Source organism: Ambystoma mexicanum, chromosome 6p (assembly GCF_040938575.1).
Source record: "Ambystoma mexicanum isolate Mex_15411 chromosome 6p, UKY_AmexF1_1, whole genome shotgun sequence".
Taxonomy (NCBI): Eukaryota; Metazoa; Chordata; class Amphibia; order Caudata; family Ambystomatidae; genus Ambystoma; species Ambystoma mexicanum.
In genome coordinates, this window is record NC_090935.1 from 69,022,542 (window position 1) to 69,045,126 (window position 22,585).

Sequence of the window (22,585 nt, forward strand, 5' to 3'; positions counted from 1 at the left end):
AGCACAGGCCGCCACGGAGGTGCCTGTGTGCAATCCTGTCCCTGATCCTGTCCCTGCATCATCTTGCACCAGCAGGGATGCCTACGTCCAGACCCGTTTTCAGGCAGGGGATGAGCTCACGTCAACTGGCCTTCCTCTGCCGGCGGACGTGGCTATCCGGGTCCGGCTTGAGCCTGTCCTGACTGGTGTGGCGTTGCGTCAACGGGCCATGCGAGGTGACCTGCAGTCTTTTCATGAGGAGACCGCACGTCATCTCGAATGGCTCGTTGACCACGTCAGCCTGCTGGGACAGGTCACCCAGGCCGGATTCCTCCATCTGATGGGGCTTGCTATGACCCCCTCCTCAACTGGACCCCCTACGCACCAGTCGTCCTCTGTGCCATCTTCCCACCCATCAGTCACCTGGGTGCCCTGTGGAGCTGCCTCTGACGGTGCAGCCAGGCTGATGGAGGAGGCATCCCTGCCACAGTCGGGAGTCGGACGTCCAGCAGGGGTGGCCACATCTACGACTGCACCCCAGCCGGCGGAGAATGTGCAGGCAGCAGGAGGCAGTGCACGGGCAGTGTCTTCCATGTGGCAGCGGTTGGGCCACGCCATAGATGCGGAGCGGCAGCGGGCGGAAGAGGCACGGCTCACAATGGTCAGGGCGGAGAACTCCATGCGGAGGGCCCTGAGGCTGGCCGAGTGCCTCGAGGCAATCCACAGGGGTTTGGAGGTGGACACGTCGACGGCCCTGCGGACCCTCGGGGCCATGGAGGAGGACCGCCTCCGGGACATTGAGCAGGAGTTCGATGATGCCCTGGCCCGGGACATCCACAAGTGAGCCGTCAAACCAGCCCGCTGCCCTTGTACATAGTTATGTAGGTAGTGTTAGGTTTCATTTTTGTTTTGATTTTATTTGGACCTTTCCGACATTGGCCACATTTTTGTATATAGTTTATTTTATTAGTTAGTGTAGTTAGATAGGTTTCCTTTCTTTTGTTGGGATAATGGACCCTGGCTTGTTCACATGTACATAGTTTACTGTTGGATTGTATTTTTTTTCACACATTTTAACCATCGAGCAATAACTTTCCTATTTATTTCCCATTGGATTTTGTTTTGTGGACATTGACTTTGGACACCATTACTTTGGAATTTTATTTTTGGTTTTGCTTTTTTTCACGGACATGCTTCTTTTAATTTTTGTACATTCACATTTCTGTTTCTTTATTTTTGATTCTATTTATGTTTCCTTTAATACATTTTTTTTTGGTGAACTTCAATGTGTGGCATCTCATTGGTTTCATGCATTTCATGATATGGGTTTTGAGATTCACTGACACCCATTGGGTGTATGTGAGGGGGATGTGTTTGTTTCGGAACTTGCAATTGGTGTTCTGTGATGTAATTGCAATTTATGAGTGGGTGGATGCAATACTCGGGTGGGTGTTTTGCATTTGGAGGCTGACCATAGGGACCAGGGATCTAGATTGTGATGACATGTTGGCTGGGGAACATGAGTTGCACATGGGTGGGGGCCTGTTGGCAGGTGCCCCACAGTGCTGGGGGGTGGGGGTGGTGGGAGACATGGGTGGGGGCCTGGTGGAGGGTGCCCCACAGTGCTGGGGGGTGGGGGTGGTGGGAGTCATGGGTGGGGGCCTGCTGGCAGGTGCCCCACAGTGCTGGGGGGTGGGGGTGGTGGGAGACATGGGTGGGGGCCTGGTGGAGGGTGCCCCACAGTGCTGGGGGGTGGGGGTGGTGGGAGACATGGGTGGGGGCCTGGTGGAGGGTGCCCCTGCACTGCTGGGGGGTGGGGGTGGTGGGAGACATGGGTGGGGGCCTGCTGGCAGGTGCCCCACAGTGCTGGGAGGTGGGGGGGGTGGGAGACATGGGTGGGGGCCTGGTGGAGGGTGCCCCACAGTGCTGGGGGGTGGGGGTGGGGGTGGTGGGAGACATGGGTGGGGGCCTGGTGGAGGGTGCCCCTGCACTGCTGGGGGTGCGGGTGGTGGGAGACATGGGTGGGGGCCTGGTGGAGGGTGCCCCACAGTGCTGGGGGGTGGGGGTGGTGGTAGTCATGGGTGGGGGCCTGTTGGCAGGTGCCCCACAGTGCTGGGGGGTGGGGGTGGTGGGAGACATGGATGGGGGCCTGGTGGAGGGTGCCCCACAGTGCTGGGCGTGGGGGTGGTGGGAGACATGGGTGGGGGCCTGGTGGAGGGTGCCCCTGCACTGCTGGGGGGTGGGGGTGGTGGGAGACATGGGTGGGGGCCTGGTGGAGGGTGCCCCTGGTGGCTGGGGGGTGGGGGTGGTGGGAGACATGGGTGGGGGCCTGGTGGTGGGTGCCCCTGCAGTGCTGGGGGGTGGGGGTGGTGGGAGTCATGGGTGGGGGCCTGCTGGCAGGTGCCCCACAGTGCTGGGGGGTGGGGGGTGGGAGACATGGGTGGCGGCCTGGTGGAGGGTGTCCCACAGTGCTGGGGGGTGGGGGTGGTGGGAGACATGGGTGGGGGCCTGGTGGAGGGTGCCCCTGCACTGCCGGGGGGTGGGGGTGGTGTGAGACATGGGTGGGGGCCTGCTGGCAGGTGCCCCACAGTGCTGGGGTTGGGGGTGGTGGGAGACATGGGTGGGGGCCTGGTGGAGGCTGCCCCACAGTGCTGGGGGTGGGGGTGGTGGGAGACATGAGTTGGACATGGGTGGGGGCCTGCTGGCAGGTGCCCCATAGTGCTGGGGGGTGGGGATGGTGGGAGAGATGAGTTGGACATGGGCGGGGGCCTGCTGGCAGGTGCCCCACAATGCTGGTTGGTGGGGGTGGTTGGAGTCATGGGTGGGGGCCTGCTGGCAGGTGCCCCACAGTGCTGGGGGGTGGGAGACATGGATGGGGGCCTGGTGGAGGGTGCCCCTGCACTGCTGGGAGGTGGGGGTGGTAGGAGCCATGGGTGGCGGCCTTTTGGCAGGTGCCCCACAGTGCTGGGGGGTGGGGGTGGTGGGAGACATGGGTGGGGGCCTGGTGGAGGGTGCCCCACAGTGATGGGGGGTGGGGGTGGTGGGAGACATGGGTGGGGGCCTGGTGGAGGGTGCCCCTGCACAGCTGGGGGTGCAGGGGGACATGCGTTGGTGGGCAGTAGTGCAAGTTGACATATGGGTTGGCTGGGGGTCATGGCCATGGTGGATGGTGTGCCTGCAGGACATGTGCAGGGTAGGCCCCTGTGGTGTGAGCCACCTGCAGGGGCCGTGGAGGGTGTAGAGGGAACACCTGAGATACGCGTACCGTGCTCGCACGGGCCCAATCACATGTGGAATTTCCCACGCACCCCTGAAATACACGTACCCTGCGGGAATCGCATGTGGAAATTCCCGCGCACCCCTGAAATGCACGTACCATGCTGAAATCGCGTGTGGAACTTCCCCCGCACCCTGAAATACACGTACCCTTCTGAAATCGCGTGTGGCACTTCCCGCGCACCCCTGAGATACGCGTACCCTGCTCGCACGGGCCCAATCGCGTGTGGAACTTCCCGCGCACCCCTGAAATACATGTACCCTGCAGAAATCGCGTGTGGAACTTCCCGCGCACCCCTGAAATACGCGTACCCTGGTCGCACGGGGCCAATCGCGTGAGGTACTTCCCGCGCACCCCAGTGATACACGTAGCCCGCTTGCCGTGCTGGTACAGGGTTAGCGCAGCCCTTTGCGCTGGATTGGGTATATTTATGGCTTTTCCCTGCGCGAGAGGCGTTCTTGGGGGCGTAACTGGCGCTGCTGCAGGGTCGCTGCACCACTGTGCGCCACGGCTGGTTTTGGTGGCTGGAATCCATGAATACGCTGTGCGCAGAAATGGATTTTAGCGCACGCGGCTGGCGCAGGGATTCGCACGCGCACACTGTGCGCCAGCTGCGTGCTCCACTTGTGCGCTGAATTCTATGAATTACCCCTAAATCACAAAGACAGGGCTAAAATGACATGGGAAGCCATTTTGGGCACCATATTGCACAAAGGGTGTAATGTGGTAAACATTAAATTCTGCATGGGAGCGCACCCTGGATGCTTAGAAATAAGGTACCACTGTCACCATCCTGTTTGTGCATCACTAGGTAAGTAAACGTAATTGGGAAAAGGTTTCCCTGTACGACTATCCTTATCTGATGCAGTAGTGCCTTAACATACACATAAATAGGGGACCTACCCGCATCCCTATGCAATGGTAGCCCGAGTGGCTGCCCAGTGCCTCCAAAATAAATGAGTTATGGCAGGCAGTGAGGGCAAAAAAAGACCTAATTTCCAAAACCAAAATGCATTCCACTATCACACAAACTACCTGAAGATATGATGTAGGTCCCACTAAAAGAGATTGGAAAACTGCAAAAAGAAATATATACCAATAGTGTTTTGCTCAGAATGCTTACTCTTCTTATGAATGAGGTTTATAATGCTACTGCTCCATGTACCCCACAGGTGTCCAATGTGGAGATAACTTTAAAGAGATTACACTGATCCTGATCTGGAACGTAACCATGGTCGTAGAAGATATGGAATGAGACATCACCTGTTCAGATGTCCAGGACTTCCTGAATGAGTAGTTGCTATGAATATTTGAAGACATGAAACAGCAAGTCGGGCCCAGAGAACTCACTGAAGAGCCCAGTACCCCTCCTGAACTGTGGCCTTAGAGAATGTTCTGGAGGTAAAGTTGCTGAAATTGTCAGCAATTGCAATGTTCATTTCAAGCTTGTGGGCCGTTGAAGGAATGTTGGACCCCACTTGTCAGCTATTGCCTTGTCATTAGGCAGGGTGTGTGTCTGACTGGAATGTTCACCACCATGTTTGGCAGATCAAGATTACTGGAGAACCCACCAGCTTTGTGCCCAGTGCCTGAGAGGTAACGCCTGACATTTGAATTGACCTCAGAACAGATTGGTAGTTGTGGCCTCTTGAACAACCCAGATACAATATATTATTAGAGTCAGAGCAGATAGCTGTAGTAGGAATTAGACTTTGTTGGGAGGGATTCAGTCAGGGATTCTCATTACAAACAACAGAGATATTTAATGCAATCTATAGTTGTATTTGGGTTAACGGAAGCCACTCCTAAGATATACATTTCATCCAAAAAAACATCCACTGAAACCCAAAATGGGTTTTGGCTTGTAGAAAGGAAAAGGTTGGTGGGTCTTGGTTATGATACTCCCTTTAAATGGTGAACTCTACTACTCCATCAGTTTCTGTATCTGTGAGAAATAATCTCCCAGGCGCAACACATCTCTGACAAGTAATAATAATAATAATAATAATAATAATAATATAGGCAAACACAACTCACAGTTGATGTTGAGAAAATAACCTTTCAACTTACCCGCCACTCTGGACACTACCGCTGTATTTTGTGTGGCAAATAAAAGCATGAAACCAAGTCTGTTCTTGCCCTGGGAACTATGATGACATTCGGCCTCATTATGAGTTTGGGGGTAGCCAGGCCGTTTTTAGTGGCATGGCTACCCACAAACCGGTACCGAGTCTGGGTCCTGCAAAAGGGGCCTTACCGGGCCATTCTGACCTTGGAGGGCCTGGTAATTCCCTTTCGCGGGACCTGGTACATCCCCATTTCCATTTGAGGCCCTATAGGGCTCAATGGGAATGGGAAGGAGGCTAACATCTGGCCCGTTAATGACGTGCCCCTTGTTAGCATCCTGGTCTGCTACTGGGTCCCACTCTGCACATCTGGTCTGGCCAGGCGTCCAGAGAGGGACCCACTGCAGGCCTCATAATGTGGCGCCCAGAATGAACGGTGCCGGTCCCTTACAAGCACCGTTCATTCCGCGGCAGCCTACGTTGTAATGTGGCCCATTATGTTTACTGCCAAAGCATGTGGAATAATGCACTGTTGCAGACGTAACCTGATTAGCAATCAGTCAATTTATAAACTGACAGCCTGTCTGCCCAAGCACCCACAAATCATGTTATATATTCCCTAATGAAAGCATTGAAAATATTGAGAATATGGAGAGCATTGAAGAAAATGATGCACTCCAGTTGTACGCCCTGATGAAAATAGATATCTATTTATTGTATTAAGGCATTCATACCAGTCTGCATTCCCCAGGTTACCATGATGCCTACTTTATTGTGACAGGGCAGAGAGGTTATTTGTGCGAATGAACATAGTTGCACATAAAATGCAAAATGGCGTATTGTGGGAATGCAGTTCCATTGTTTCTTGTATTTTCATTGTTGGAATGAGCATTCTACTTGTTATGTGCCTTCTATTCTAGAAAATACTGTCACAAATAAATAGTAGGAGGCCCCGGACATTATGTCTACAGGTCTGTGTCCATGAGACTGTAACTGCTAAAACACATGGCATGTTGCTAGGAGACAGAGCACAATTGGGCTGCTGGCTTGAGGGACAACTGCCACAGCAGCAGGGCCTTGGCATTTGAAAACACTGCAGGACTTGCCATCAATATGTGTTTGTACCCAGGATATGATTGAACAGAACACTATAGACTTGGCAAGATTGGAGGAGGACAGCAGGTAGCCCCAAATTCTATAAACAAATATTCCAAAAGATTTCAATCTTGAGGTTGCCTCTGAGAATCAGGATGGACTAGTAGATAATAAAAAGAACGGTCTAGTGGGATCTACTTCTTTGCCAGTGAAAGGCACCTTTCCAAGGCTGAATGAACTTACTTTCTTAGCTGAAGTGTCCTTCTTGTCATTGCATAGTTTCTTGCAAACGTCTGTGTATAGGAATTGGTCTAGGTTGGTGCTTGAAGTTAGAAGTTAGAATGGGACATGCTGTTGGTTGTGTATTGCGTCGCAATGTAAGTGTATGGGCACTGTTTTACCTATAGCATACAGACCTGACAGTCAGCTGACAAACTTTCTCAGCTGGTGGTTGGACCTAAAAAAGTAAAGGACATGTTTCTCCAACTATTAGGCCTTGGAACAACTGTGTGGAACCAAGCCCATCTGAGAATCGACCAAATGTCCCTTTTGTGGATGGCATCTTCAACTTTCTATTGGACTCCTCCTTGGTTTATGATTCTCCTGAGGAAGCCACAGGGAACAGACCACGCAATAGTGGTGGAAAGCACTTCCAGATTTGGTTGCAGGAAGTATTGCGTACTCATGCACACTTGTATGGGGACTCCTCAATATTTATGCAGCGTCTGCAATAGATCTTCTGTAAATACATCAAATACGTCTATGTATACACAAGTAAATATGTATTATCATAACTTGTGCAAGGATGTTTCAGTCGAAATGCTAGGTAGATGTTCCACACGTTAAAACTGGCTCAAGGGTCATTGTTAATTGGATCTTATTGTTGGGGATAGAACAGAAGACCCTCCACTTACCCGGCCATGATAGCTCCGATGTCGGCGATGAACCACTCTGGAGAGTTTATGCCAAGTATTCCAATGCAGTGAAAACGCTCCAGGCCAAGCTGTGAGGGTGAACACAAAACGAAAAGTGGTGCTGTTAAGGGCAGAGGTTACCAATCGTATAGCGTAGAGATAAAACCAAATTATTAAGAGCAGATTATATTAGTCTCTGAGAACTAGACAAGTCAACATCCAAAGAAATTTTCCATGAATCTAGAGTAAGTACAAGAAGAATTAAGTAACAATCGTTTTAAACAGGGACCACAATTTCTAACATGCCCTACATCTCAACACATCTACAGCCTATTTGTATCATTTGAATGACCTCTGACCCTGGGCTCAGTCTGGGACATTGTTCCATGTCTTTAGACGTAACCAACCCTGAGCTGATATACAAGTGATCACAGTGAGGCTTCAGGGTAAGATTATTTTCTTAATCATGCTGCTAACTCGTTATTCTCACTGGACATAAACCTGAGGAAACTCTATCATTATGAATCCATGGCAAAGCTGCACCCTGTCACCAACCCTCAATCCAGCCCAGTCCTGACCAGCCTGAGCCAGATACTTGTGTGACTGGAAGGTTCAAAATGCATCCTTGGGCTTCAGCCTGTCACTAACATTTCAATTGTTATCAATCCCGGAGAAAATCTGGATCATTTGGACAGACGGTGACCTGTTATCAACCGTTTACATATCACAAGCCCTAGCCTGATACATGGGCAAGCAGAAGCATACGGTAGCAGCAATGGGTGACCTAGTATTACCTCTTTGTGTGAGAGGTAATACTAGGTCACAAGTCCTGGCTCAATACATGAATGATCACAGGAATACTGGGGTGTCAAGCAGTGTTTCTTAAATAGTTACAAACCTCTCTGAAAACATAATTTCAACACATAATAGATCATAAAAAGTTGAGCCATTGTAAATTACTTTTCCATCCATGATTGCTGTCCACATCAAGCGTAAGTGGCCCTCGCCTATTTCAAGATGATCGTGAAACAGTTGGCATCAGCGGGAGGAAACTATTGTGTCCTCACCTGCATGACTGTGAATATGCAGATTTATATTACTATGTGAGGCCTAGCCGACTGCACACGCAATCAACAGCACGTCTCTTCTGTTCTTTGCATGTGATGAGCTTTAGCTCCAGGATCATGTTACTGCGGGTGAGCTAAGCACAGTACATGGATCCAAAAGTAATGTTGTCTCTCCCACCTGCTGCCTTAGCTCCTTGCTGCCAGGATGCACCAAACCTCATCCAGCTCGCCACACATCCCAGCCTCCTCCTTACCTTTATTCCAGCAATTGACATCTTTGTAACCCCCTTTGTCTCTCCCCGTTCTTGACCCCAATCATTCTGTTCTTGCATGGGAGTGTATCATTTTCTGTACCCCTGGGGGCTGAGGCAGTCATTCATGGGTGCTCCATGATAAACCATGCCATATGTTTGTGCGCAGGACACGCTGTGAAACCTGCCCTTTGTGCGCCCCATGGGCCCTTTCCTGGTTGGTCGTTCTGCTGTAACCCTTTCCCTGCCTGCCAAATCAACCCAGCCTACTCCCATAGAAAACAATTGCTGACTCGACAACAGTATCAGTGATATCCCACCGGCAGTAAAATTACCTGCTGCTATGTTGTGATATAAAGAAAATCCTGGTTCGGGAAGATATCTCGCGCTCCCACCATACACTTGATCTGAGTTTCAAATTATTACAAATCCAACATCAATATTCTTCTGAAATAAGTCGAAGTCAATCCAAAAGATCCATTTGCGTGGTACTTCTCAAATTAGAAATTAGAATGTTTTTAATTCGTTAAAGAAAAACAGCCGACACGTGTTTCGACCAACGGTCGTTCTCAAGGCCTATATATAAATCCCTGTGATTCTCAAATTTGAAGTCTGAAAGTCAGCTGATCACACTTGATCTTACTTCGAAAATTCAGATTTCCAAATTTGTTACGGATGAGTCTGTTGAAACAAGTATAGAATGGATGATGTAAATTCCCATAATCTTAAACTTGTAAAATGTTTGCTCCAAAAATCAAAGTTCACCAATCAAAGGGTTAGATCCCAGTACTTCTATTTTCTTCAGCTTGACAAGTGTATGGTGTGAGCGCGAGATATCTTCCTGAACCAGGATTTTCTCTGTTTACTTATTACAAACTTTGTGGGAAGTTTGAGGGAAGGATATCACTTGCTGCCAACCTATCTTTGAGGTTTGAAGAGTGGTAAATAGCGCACACAGCCTAATAGCGTTCCCACAATCATTGGAAGTATGCTGTGATATAATCTGGAATATATGAACTGAAGCTGTGTTATGTTCCAGAAATGTTGGGCAATACCTCACATGTCTACCAAATCCTCTGTATGTATGATTAACCGGGTCAGGAACGTGCAGAATCGGGCAGAGGATGATGGTAGAGTAGGCAGAGTGTAACATGTAGAGGAGGGAGTGTGCAGAAGGTCAGGACAGATTCTCTAATTTTGGAAAGGTTTGCAGGGACTAAGAATCAGTCACCCAGACACAAAATTATTGAGCAATTCTCAGTCCTACAATAGTGTTTGAATGATTAGAGAATATTTTCATCTCTTTAGCCAATCAGAAAGTGTTGATCGCAGACTCTAAATTCTCTTTAGACAGTCAGCAAATGTATAATGCAGGCACTTACCACCAATGGAAGGCTCCATTCCATCCATCAATTTCCTTACCACTGCATCTAGCTCACTAGACAATCAACACAATTGGAATGGAGGCTCTAACTGCCATTAAAGGCTGCATTACGAGTTTTCGTTTGTGGCATGCACACACTGGGCAAATGGACCACTACACGTGTGTTCAAGGAGGCTTCAATTGAGGCTTCCTTTTTCAGTAACCACAAGCTTACATTAGAGTTCTGACCATTGAGCTCTGTTGTGTAGTAAGTGAACATTGCCCTCGTGTGAGGACCTCAGCCTCGTCTTGTGACCACAAACCTGCATGGTAGTCACCAACAACATAACAAAGCACTCTGCTGTTTGCTCTGGAGCCTCATTTAATGGATTAGGAATATGTAGATTCATTCAATGGGGAACATTTACCTAATATATGTTTACTCACACAGCTACCTGTCACTGAATTGCTTCTTCTCATATAAAATACACTATGTCATAAGGTCACTAAAAATGAACATTATGATCAAGGTCAGCCACATGTCACTTTGATTGTTAACTACTGTGCAATTTTTATCTGAGTGGGAATTGCACCACAGTCCCAAGATGTGCCTGTAACCTCAGCAATCAGCCTGGCTTACCCACTGCAACAGCAATACATCTATGTACGTGTCCTTCATTTCACCTGACCATGCTTTCTACTCTACTCACCACACCACGTGAATGTCCCTTGCGATTGACGAATGGAAGAACATGGGAGCATGGACTCACCTTCAGGAAGCTCTTGGCTGCCGCACGGCACTGCTCATAATACTGCAGGTAGCTGGTGAACTCCCACTGCCCGTTTCTGTTCACTGCTAGCGCTGGTCGATGACCATAGTTATGGACGGATTTCTGAAACATCTGCACTGTTGTGATCGGTGGCTCTGAGCCTGGTCCCAGCTCTGCCATGCGCAGCTTCACAGCTCCATCCTTTGCAGTTGTCCATAGGCTGTCTGCTGTAGCCAGGTTCAGATCGGTGGGGTCCTTCTTCATCTCACTGGTAGCAGTAGGCATGTCTCCTGCAATCAACAGGAGGATAGTACACAAAGGCAAATGAGTTTCAAAGCCAAGCATTTCTTCCCCTTCCTTTAGATACAGTATGCACTCCTTTCCTCTTGTGTGACAGCAATGTTCTCATCCAAATAATTTGGTTTCAGTTTGATAAATTTGACATTTAACAGTTTGGATAGATTTTCTTTGGGTAATATATGAAATATAAATTGTTTTTTATTTTAAATTTTATTTGTGTTTGACTCTCTTAGCAAGTAAGAGAGACTTTACAAAGAAGATATAATAAAAAAAGGCATTACAGCAAATGCCTACAAACGTGAAGACTTACAATGCATAGACCTAAAAAGACATCATACAAGTAAAAGTTTAAAAACCATTAATTCCTATAACATAATGAAAAACACATAAAAAACAAAAGAATACACCATGGGGTTATCTATACGCTCAAATGTACATACATCCTCAAATTCATACTAATTTACAAGGGGGAAGAGAGTTAAAATAAGTGATTCAAGAGATATTCATGTAACAGTCTTTTTCCAATTCTCTTGCAATCACTTTACATAATTTCGTTACAGCATATATCAACGGCTTATGGTTACCTCGCATCATTCTGTCCCAAAGAAAAGGTAGGCAGTCAATAAAATTAATGTTTACAAATTCCATCAATAATAACGATCTTTGATTCCTAAAATGGGGACAATTTAAAACCAGATGTTTTAATGTTTCAGTGGGTTCGGTACACATGGGAAATCTGCAGTGCGGACTGGAGGCATACAGCTTGTGACCGATCCATTTTACAACTCTTTCTTTAGTATGAAACAAATTGAGTTTGAACCAGAGATACGTCCTCCGCGTGGAGTCACAAGGAAAAAGCACAATGTAGTCGTGTCTAGGGATACGTTTACGTGCAAATAATTGGTATTCCTTGTAAAGATAGTAGGATCCCATTTTATCAAGGGTTGTGCACCAATCAAGTTCAAAAAGTTTTTTTTTAGCATAGCCCGGTCTATGATAGACATCGTCCACGATAATGTTAGCCGTCTTGAGTATACCAGCCATTTTTGACACATAGAGAGCCATGGAAGACGTAGGTGACAGCGTAATGGTATGATTCAGCTCGGCATATAGGGAGTTCGCTGTGGGATGCCTGATCTTAGCAAAATTGGTTAGGAGTCGCCATTTCCAACGGGTAGACAGTGCTACTAGACCCAATTCATGCCTCAAGATCGCATTGGGGAGGGACATCGGAAGCGACATGGCACGTTTCAGGGCAGTACCCTGCAGTTGGTCCAAAATTGGGCCCATTTCACCCATACATATGTCAAGAGAATACAGGATTACGCTTTCAATTTTCAAAGTAAAGAACTCGATAAGGGGAATTAATGAAAATTTGCAGTATTTTGCATAGATTACTTTGGATTGTGATATCAAGGGTCTAATCTTTTTACTGAGAACATCATGCCACATTGAGATGGAATTTTTCTCTGTTAAGTAGTATCCCAAGTAGATCGTTTCTCTGATGACTGAGATGGGGATCTGCATGAGATGCCACTGTGATTTGCCAGTTCGTTTCTGTACACCAAATTGCATTACTGCTGTTTTAGCAGGATTAGGCATCAGGTTGTGTGCTAGTGCAAATTCTTCAAATAGACGTAGTTTAAGTTGGAGACCTGACGGGGTGGGATCAAATAAGATGATATCGTCTGCAAAGGCGAGCCACTTAAGGTGGATCAAGCCGATTTTAGCAGAGAAGAGATTTTTTTCATCCCAACCTTTATCAAGATCAGAGAGGTATAGGTTAAAGAAGGTAGCAGCAAGATTGCAACCTTGCTTCAAACCCACCTCTGTACTGATATCTTTAGAAACGCGTCCCTCTGAAGTAAGCTTGATTCTGTAAGAGGTGTTAGTGTGTAAGGCTTTAAACCAATAAATGAGAATAGACGGAATTCCCATGTTGGTCAACTTAGTCCATAATATATTACAGATCACTGTGTCGAAAGCTGAGGACATGTCGATAAGAGCGATGTAGACCGGGTTAGATGTTGTTTTTTTGGCTTCTGCGATCGTGAATGCCATTACCATAGCATTTAACGCGGTGGACATGCCTTTTCTAAATCCAGTTTGGTATTTGGAATATAGTCCTAGTGCCCCAATGTACTTTTCCAAGTCATGAAGAAGAAGAGAGGCGAATAGTTTCGCCGCAGTGTCAATTAAGGCAATGGGACGGTAATTCTGTGGCAGCGCAGCATCTCCTTTCTTAAAAATCGGAATGATGTTGGCAGTTAGCCATGAAGCTGGAATAACTCCTGTGTTAAAAATGGACTGAAACTTGGTATTGAGAATACAGGCCCACAGGTCCGGATCTTCTTTATAGAGGCATGGAGGTAGGCCGTCGGGACCGGATGATTTAGAGTAACTGAGTTTGGAAATCGCCCATTTAATGTCAGCGATGGACCAGCCCAACCGCGGCAGATCTTGATATCTTATTAGCGGTGTCGAGATATTCGCAAATTGCACCGGAATCCGGAATTTGTGCCAGATATACTTATACCAAGTAGGTTCCGATATGACATTCGGCATAGAAAGTGATACTTGCGAAGAATTGCTCTTAATCGTTCGCCATATAATACGGGTGTCATGAACAGAGATGGCTCTGATGAGTTTACAATTTATTTCGTTATGCCTTATGAGCCTTAACTGCTTCAAGCTATGTTTGTAATTCGACAGAATGGATTTGCGCCGCGAAAGATATTGTTCCTGCGACAGATCTGGAAGTTTTTTCAGGGCCCTAAGAGCCTTGTTTTTTTCCCGCTTCTGTACTTTACACAGCGGATCAAAAGAATGACAGTCTTTGATATCTGTATTTTTCTTTTTGTTGAAGTATGTTAGTGCTATGTGCGTTATTTCAACATATCGCTGCTCAAGGGCATCCATAGGCATACAATCCAAGTTATGCCAAGGCGCAATGCCTGACTTTATAAATTGGATAAATTGCTTGCAGAGAGCCGTAGACCATCTGATAGAGGTCATAGGCCGATCTACTTCACATAATGCAGTAGGATGGTCAACTCCGGTAATAGAAAAATCAAGTTTCAAATTACCTAGTAACGCAGCATGGTCACTAAAAGGCAAAATGGAGATTCTTAGGGGAGAAGATCGTAGAAGCAAGTTATGACTAACAAATATAAAGTCAAGAGTTGACATTTTACCATCTCTTGACCATGTGGTCCAGTTCAACAGGTCGGCGGGTGGAATAAGATCTAGGTCCCAGTCTTTCAGAAAGGACCTCCATATATTGCCTCTATTTTTAGAGAGAAGGTTTCTAGGGGGATCTCCGGTTTCATTGATGGTTCTGCAGTCACAGTTAAAGTCACCGCCTAGAATGATTTCGGTCTTTTCATATTCGTGAGTGACATATTCCAGACAGTTCTCAACTATCTCAATCATCTCATCAATCTCAAGGGTGGACGGATTCCAATACATAGTCATAATAATTAAATGGGGATAGTTCTGGATGTTCGTTTCCAGTAGAACTGCTAGTAAGTTATTAGCGTGCCACACGATTTTTGAATTGAACATAAGAGCATTGTCTATGGCTATCATAATTCCGCCCGAAGGACGACCAACCGGAGCACGTGTAGCAGGAATGTGATGCGTTACATAATCAGGCAAAAGAAAGGAGGAGGTTTTCATGGTCTCCTGGAACATTAATATTGATGGACGACTCAGACGGTCGAGAGTTGAGTGCCATTTCATAAGATTAAGGTATCCACATGAGTTCCACGATTGGAAAGAAAGGCGGTCTTTAAAAGATGGCTATGAAGAGGAGAAACCGTCCGTAGTTTTTGAGAGGGAATTAAGCATAGGGGCAAGCCAAGGCAAGTTGTAAGAAATGCCTATTTTGAGCAAAAGTTCAGAGATTGCATCATTAGCGGCCGGATGGTTGATAGCTTGTAGTGGAACAAGCAATTCGGGGCTCATAGCCTGGGGGCACTTAAATTGGATAAATTTGTTGGCCTCTTGTTCATTTTCCAATGAAGTTAGGATGAGGCCTTCTTCATAAATGCCATCCCTATTAGACCATAAGTATTTCTTTACGGTCTCTGACGCTAAGTAAATTGCGGCACGGTAGTTATTGTCCGTGGCTAATGACACTCTTAGAATGTCGGCCGATTTGAACATCCGTAGTTGGGGGATGCGACCAAATAGTGCCAAAAGAAAGGCGCGATTAATTCGATTTCTGCCGAGTAGATCACTTTTCCCCTCAAATCCTATTAAATGGTGTTTTTCCGGAATAATTGGTGCATTCGTAACAGATAGTTGGTCGAATGCTTTTGAGTGGGGATCAGGGGCGATTTCGCAGAACGGAACCTGGTGGGAGATCGTGGAAGCCGCATGATGGGAGATTACATTAGGAAGGTTCGATTTCGATGATCTTTCATCAAGTTCCTTCCTCAGAATGTCCAGAATTGCATGATGGGATAGCATGGTAGTAGCTTGGGGATCAAGGGTGCAGCCACCCGTTGGAAGGCTCTGGTCAGAGGTGCAATTCGGAGCAAGAGGGGGGGATATGATGTTAGGAGGAGGAGTGGAGGGTACCATGGTGGATTCAGGGGCCCATAGTGCTGCCTTTCCTAGTCCGTTACCAGACCTCACAGAGCTAATACAATTAGTAAAGTCGGCATTGCTGTGCAAGGCAGTACAACAATTGGGATCATTGATCAGATGAGGAAGTGCACATAATGAGCCCATAATGTTACTGGATTGCACGTCAGTCGAACGTGGAAGTGCTAAAAGCACAGAGGGCAAGCAAGGTGGAATCAGTGCATTGGCTTGGTCCCAGGCAGTGTTCATTGTATTGCTAGTATTAGCATTTAGATTGTTTCCAGGGGGTGGGGTACATATTTCAGTACCGGTTCTGGGGAGGGAATTGGCTGGGGGATCGGGCCCTACCATTTCGGCAAGCCGGGTGGTACGGTTTCTCCCACAGACCAGAAAATAGGTAATCAGATTTGATTTGGTTCCTGTCAAAAGTGATGGTGCTTGTCCGTTTGAGGATGGGTTGGTTAGAGTTGCATTAGTGTTTTTTGTTTTTCGTTTTAAGGTGTGTGTTTCAGTGAGGTCAGCTTGTTGTTTCTCGACTCGAGTGATATCCAAAATGGTCAAACTAGAGTCAATAGTTGGAAGTATAGCTGCGTGGGGCCCAGTGATTTTACAGGGGCGAACTGCTGCATCACTTTCAGGCAGATCTAGTATTATGGATGGAGTTAAGACATCTTGGCTTTCTTTCGAGAGTTGATTAAGGTCAATATGATCCTAATCTATTGGTGTGTTGTCGTTGATCCTAATAATCGAGCCAGGTGAGATATTGAAGTCTTTTGGGACGATATTCTTCTTTCTTTTAGCATTTCTTTTTACAGCTCTTTGGTGGAGTTTCTTAGCCTTCCGCGACATGAAGCCAGTATAATTACCACCGGAATTAGGAACCGGAGGTGCAGATTGCATATGTTCAAGAGCTGTAAGAAGAACAGTAGGGCTATCGGGGCCAATCATAGGGGGCGGAATTGCCGGGGGGTATAAAGCTAGTAATGTGTTCATTTTTTCAATGGCGGATTTCAAATCGCAGGCGGGATGGTAATGTTTGCACGGGGTAGAGTCTATAGGCTTTGCTGAATGAATGGCAGGCAATTCTGGGGTCAGGTCCAAGCAGCACTGTATACTTTTATTTTTCATGGGCTGGATGGGGGCAGATTGATGAACCGTAGGGCCTACATTTTTGGAATTTTTTAGCATTTCAGCTGCTATAATGAAACCCTCGATCCGATCCATTTTAGCAGTGATCAGTGACTGCGTTGACTTGATCTCCCTCAGTGCAAGATGGGTCAGATCATGACCTTTATCCAGGAGGTCCAGGATACGGATGATCACTGGAAACGAATTTGGGGAGTATTGGGATTGAGACCCCTCACAAGGGTGCTGGATTTGACATTCATGAGACGGTGGTACCAAATGTTCCACATTAATAGTTTTGGAAATGGGTTCAGGAGATAACAGTAAATGCGGAAAGGAGAGTTTTTTATTGATGGCATTGGTTGAACTGTCGCTCTTATCCAGAAGAGTTTTGGGATCGTGCAACGCATGAGCTTGGGTAACCATACGGTTTGATACAGAATTAAAAACTATGGGTGTCAAAGTGCCTATTGAGCGGCAGACCGCCTTGTCCAATGCCTCCATTTTCGCCATGGTTAAATCAAATTGGCATTGATCAGAATCAGTGACCAACGGAGATTCAGAGCAACTTTTGAAGTCATCAATAGCCTTGCGTACTTCAGGACTGATGGAAGGGGAAGAGATTGAAGGCACCGGAGTGGTCGGAGGTGAGGAAAGAAGGGGAAGTAGAGGGTTTTTTGGTGTGTTTATTTGCACAATATGTACTACAGGGCAAGGTGTACACGGCAGGTCCAGGATTGGTAAAGACGCTCGAACATCCGGGGCAGATAATTCAGTGTAAGATGGAGTGCCTGGACATACCAGTGAGTCAATGCTTGTTGCTGAGAGCGGGGGAGGGGCGATGAATTTGCCCTTGGCGCTTCTCAAGCCATTTGCCATTTTCGCAGAAGCAACCTCGAAAAGGAAGGGAGTGAGAAGAATGTACAGGAAAGGGATGACTTTCTCTTTTATTTTGGGCGAGAGCAGTCGTGAAATCGACTAGGTCCGCTCGAAATAATTTAGCACTTGAGAGAGTCAGAGGGTATTGTACTGTGTAAGGGAGCCGTGAGGCTGATAGAAAACCTATAATCTAAGGAGGAGACCGCACCCCGCAGCCGAGCAGCGAACAGCAAACAGCGCTACTTAGAGCGCGTACTTGATGCGCGCGCGCAGATGCGCGCCGGAAGAGGATTATAAGCACTTCCGGTAGCGGGGGGCGGGGCCAGCTAGAATAGTAGAAAAGTAGACATATATAAGTAACATGTACTAATGTTAAGCAATATAGTATCAATGATAGTGCAGGAGAGAGATATACCAAAGTCCAGGCAAAGTCAGGCAGTCCAAGCAGATCCAAACGGGTCTCGAGCTCGTGTGACAGCGTGGATGGCCAGCAAACAGCGCTACTTAGAGCGCGTACTTGATGCGCGCGCGCAGATGCGCGCCGGAAGAGGATTATAAGCACTTCCGGTAGCGGGGGGCGGGTCCAGCTAGAATAGTAGAAAAGTAGACATATATAAGTAACATGTACTAATGTTAAGCAATATAGTATCAATGATAGTGCAGGAGAGAGATATACCAAAGTCCAGGCAAAGTCAGGCAGTCCAAGCAGATCCAAACGGGTCTCGAGCTCGTGTGACAGCGTGGATGGCCAGCAAACAGCGCTACTTAGAGCGCGTACTTGATGCGCGCGCGCAGATGCGCGCCGGAAGAGGATTATAAGCACTTCCGGTAGCGGGGGGCGGGGCCAGCTAGAATAGTAGAAAAGTAGACATATATAAGTAACATGTACTAATGTTAAGCAATATAGTATCAATGATAGTGCAGGAGAGAGATATACCAAAGTCCAGGCAAAGTCAGGCAGTCCAAGCAGATCCAAACGGGTCTCGAGCTCGTGTGACAGCGTGGATGGCCAGCAAACAGCGCTACTTAGAGCGCGTACTTGATGCGCGTACTTGATGCGCGCGCGCAGATGCGCGCCGGAAGAGGATTATAAGCACTTCCGGTAGCGGGGGGCGGGGCCAGCTAGAATAGTAGAAAAGTAGACATATATAAGTAACATGTACTAATGTTAAGCAATATAGTATCAATGATAGTGCAGGAGAGAGATATACCAAAGTCCAGGCAAAGTCAGGCAGTCCAAGCAGATCCAAACGGGTCTCGAGCTCGTGTGACAGCGTGGATGGCCAGCAAACAGCGCTACTTAGAGCGCGTACTTGATGCGCGCCGGAAGAGGATTATAAGCACTTCCGGTAGCGGGGGGCGGGGCCAGCTAGAATAGTAGAAAAGTAGACATATATAAGTAACATGTACTAATGTTAAGCAATATAGTATCAATGATAGTGCAGGAGAGAGATATACCAAAGTCCAGGCAAAGTCAGGCAGTCCAAGCAGATCCAAACGGGTCTCGAGCTCGTGTGACAGCGTGGATGGCCAGCAAACAGCGCTACTTAGAGCGCGTACTTGATGCGCGCGCGCAGATGCGCGCCGGAAGAGGGTTATAAGCACTTCCGGTAGCGGGGGGCGGGGCCAGCAAAGTCCAGGCAAAGTCAGGCAGTCCAAGCAGATCCAAACGGGTCTCGAGCTCGTGTGACAGCGTGGATGGCCAGCAAACAGCGCTACTTAGAGCGCGTACTTGATGCGCGCGCGCAGATGCGCGCCGGAAGAGGATTATAAGCACTTCCGGTAGCGGGGGGCGGGGCCAGCAAAGTCCAGGCAAAGTCAGGCAGTCCAAGCAGATCCAAACGGGTCTCGAGCTCGTGTGACAGCGTGGATGGCCAGGCCTGTAAATTGTTTTTACAAAATTGTCTAACATGTATACAAATCTAAGAACTTATGATCACATTAAGCTTAGGCCCTTTTCTGCTTGAATCATGGATCAGGGGATTCGACCAGGTCAAGCCTTCTTTAGACTTGTATAGAAGGTTGACCAACTTCATGGGCTATAAAAGGGGCACACACTGTCTGAGGTTGTTTTCTGTCATAGGTAGCTTTCCCAGAGGCACACAGTCATGGCTGGAGGCAGGCAGGTATTTAGTCAAGGGTTAATAAACAGGAGTGGAGTTAGTGGAGTAAAATAGGAAGAAGGCTGGTGAGATACGATGAATGACTAGGAACTCAAAGAGTTCGATTTAGGGTGGTTTTTGCTTATGCAGCACTGTTTGGCACAGCATTGAAGTCCTAGAACAACATAAGAGTCATCTCCTATGAGTTGAGAGTGGAGTACCTGAGATGGCGTGCTCGTTTCTGACTGTAGAGACACAAGAAAATCTCTTTATATTGTGTGACAATTCTTAAGGCCTCGTTAAGATGGAATTGATTGGTGGAGGCAGAGGGGAACCTGGAACTCTGCATCTAAGTGACTGTATGCCAGCCTTGTGCCAAAAGAACGGCCGGCCCTTGAGGGAAGCTTGTGCAAGACTCACGTGTGCACGATATTTGCTGGGAGAAGTAGCAGAGTTTCATGTAGGCGCTTGATGTACCAGTCATTGTATGACTGATGAAGTGAGTGAGTGCTCAGGAAAAACTGGGAAACTGGAAATAGGATCAGGGGGAGCAGATAATCTGTAACGGAAGCTAGTGCACGGACCATGCATGTATGTCTGTAGTGGGATGAAGCAGCAAAGATCCCGAGAGGGGATGATACACTAATCAGTGCCCATATCGTTATTTATTTATTTGTAGTGTATTTATAAGGCGCTTATACCTCAAGACAGTGTTTCAATGGCCACATGGGGGGATGCTTCAGAGTGCAGATTCCTTTAGGACAGCTAGTGTGAGACTCATGCTTGAATGATTGTTGTGGGAGGAAGTAGAAGAAAAGGAATGGGTAGATGAAACAAGTGTCATTGGGTCACACCTCAGAGTGGGAGCAGCTAGTGTGTATTCAGGCACACTTAGTAGCAATGATTCAAGGAGTCTTGTGGTACACCAGTCGGTGTCAGGCTCTTGCAGTGATGTTTTGAGACACATACTATAAGAGGACACATGATAGGAGCATCAGAGAATACCAGTGGAAAGCAAGTGCGATACTCACACTTATTTGACTTTTGTGGGAGGCAGAAGCAGCAATTCAGTGGTTCTGGTGATACACTGGTAAGTGTTATTTCCTTGAAATAAGTGGAGGAGTCACTTGACAACAGGTGAAGCCTGGTGGGAAGAACAGATAATCCATGAGGACAGCTACTGTGAGACTCATGCTTGCATGATTTACAACACAGGAAGCAGTGGAAAATATAGAGGTTTGGGTGATACCCAAGTCAGTGAGTGTCCAGTACATCGGGTCCACATGTCATTACCAGAACGAGCTAGAGTCAGAGGCAATCATGCTGTCTTTGGTCTCTTGCTGTCTGCAGCAGCATTTGCTATGATCACTGGAAATGCTATAATGGCTTGTGGTCACTTGAATAAATCATCCAACTCACATTCCACACGCCCCTTCACAAGTCACCCTGGAGTGCATGTTCCAGAACATGTGCATACATAGGTACTGCACCACAATGATGAACATCAACCAAGACCGACAAAGGAAGTTGTGCATATGATATATGACGTGATATGATAAGTCATTTATAACGCGCCTGTACACAAATGTTTCTAGGCGTGACAAGACAAGGAAGGTAGGACAGAAGGGGGACAAAACAACAATCTTACTACGACTTGTGTCATTCAGATCACGCAAGTGCAGGGGGGGGGTAGGGGAAGAAGTGCCAGTTGGTGTGAGGGGGGAGATGAGAGTGCAAAGTAACTAGACAGTGCAGCCAGGAGATGCAGAAAAAAGGGGACTGTAGGGTCAGAGATACAGGCCCTCATTCCGAGTTTGGAGGCAGACATGGCGCTATTTGCGCTATGGCTGCCTCCAAACCCGGGTCTGTGTCCGGTCTGGGTGAATGAGGACTTACCAGGACATTCCGACTTGTGCGGACCCGGTAAGTCCCCATTCACCCGACCATTCCCCATTCCCATTGAGTCCCCATACGCTCAATGGGAATGGGGAAGGCGCTAATTACGGGCCTGTAATTAGCGCCCTGGTCTAGCGGGACCCGTAAAGAACGTGTGGTTTGACCACACGTCATTTGCGGTTCCTGCTAAGGGACCACGGAATTGGGTGGTAAGGGATTACCGGCACCGGTCTCCTTACCGGTGCCCAGTATCCCTTACCGCCCAGCTCGGAATGAGGGTCACAGTTTCTTAAGTGGTTGGGAGGCAAGGGCAACCGGTCATGCAGGAGCCTGTCCTGTAAATTCAGTGGGTGGCCAGTATGCACAGCAGCAGAGGACATCAGCGGAGAGAGAGAGAAAGTAGAAGCGAAAAGTAAGGTCTTGAGCTTCCGGAACCTTAGGTTGTCCTGATCAAGTTTGAGAGAGGGAGAGAGGCTGTTCCAGAGGGAGACCCCAGCTGAGGACAGAGATCAACCCACCACTCCCTCCACCACTCCCTGCATGGAGAAGCATCTGACCCTCAGAGAGTTGGACGTGGATGAGCGCAGGGCTTGAGAAGGAAAATGCTTAGGAAGGGAACGTTTGATGTTGTGTGGTCCCCAGCCCCAGAAAGACTTGTGGTCGATGCAGATGGTCTTGAACTTGACCTCGCAGCCACAGTGAGCCAGTGGAGAGATTTCAGGGATGGAGAGACATGATAGCAGTTCTGTTCTGGATAGGTTGAAGAGAGCAAAGAGTAGAGTGTGGCAGATTTAGAAAGAGGCTGTTGTAGTAGTCCAGCCTAGAGAGGAGACAGTGAGCGTCTGGGAGAATGTGAGAAAAGGAAAAATACATCTGAGGAGGTGCAGCTGATAGTGTGACTTCTTAGGACG

At 47.6% G+C, this 22,585-nt stretch overlaps 1 protein-coding gene across 1 annotated transcript in view; it reads right to left on the reverse strand.

Moving 5' to 3' along the window:
• The window catches only part of LOC138511223 (long-chain-fatty-acid--CoA ligase ACSBG2-like), a 412,570-nt gene extending 391,648 nt beyond the window's left edge, over positions 1–20,922 (reverse strand). Inside the window, exons 1-3 of the mRNA XM_069626760.1 lie at positions 20,810–20,922; positions 10,783–11,072; positions 7,332–7,420 (exon numbers count right to left, since the gene is read on the reverse strand). Of these exons, the coding sequence (XP_069482861.1) occupies positions 7,332–7,420; positions 10,783–11,067 (374 nt within the window). The 5' untranslated portion in view covers positions 11,068–11,072; positions 20,810–20,922. The remainder of the gene's footprint in view (positions 1–7,331; positions 7,421–10,782; positions 11,073–20,809) is intronic.
• Between the last annotated feature and the right edge of the window lie 1,663 nt (positions 20,923–22,585).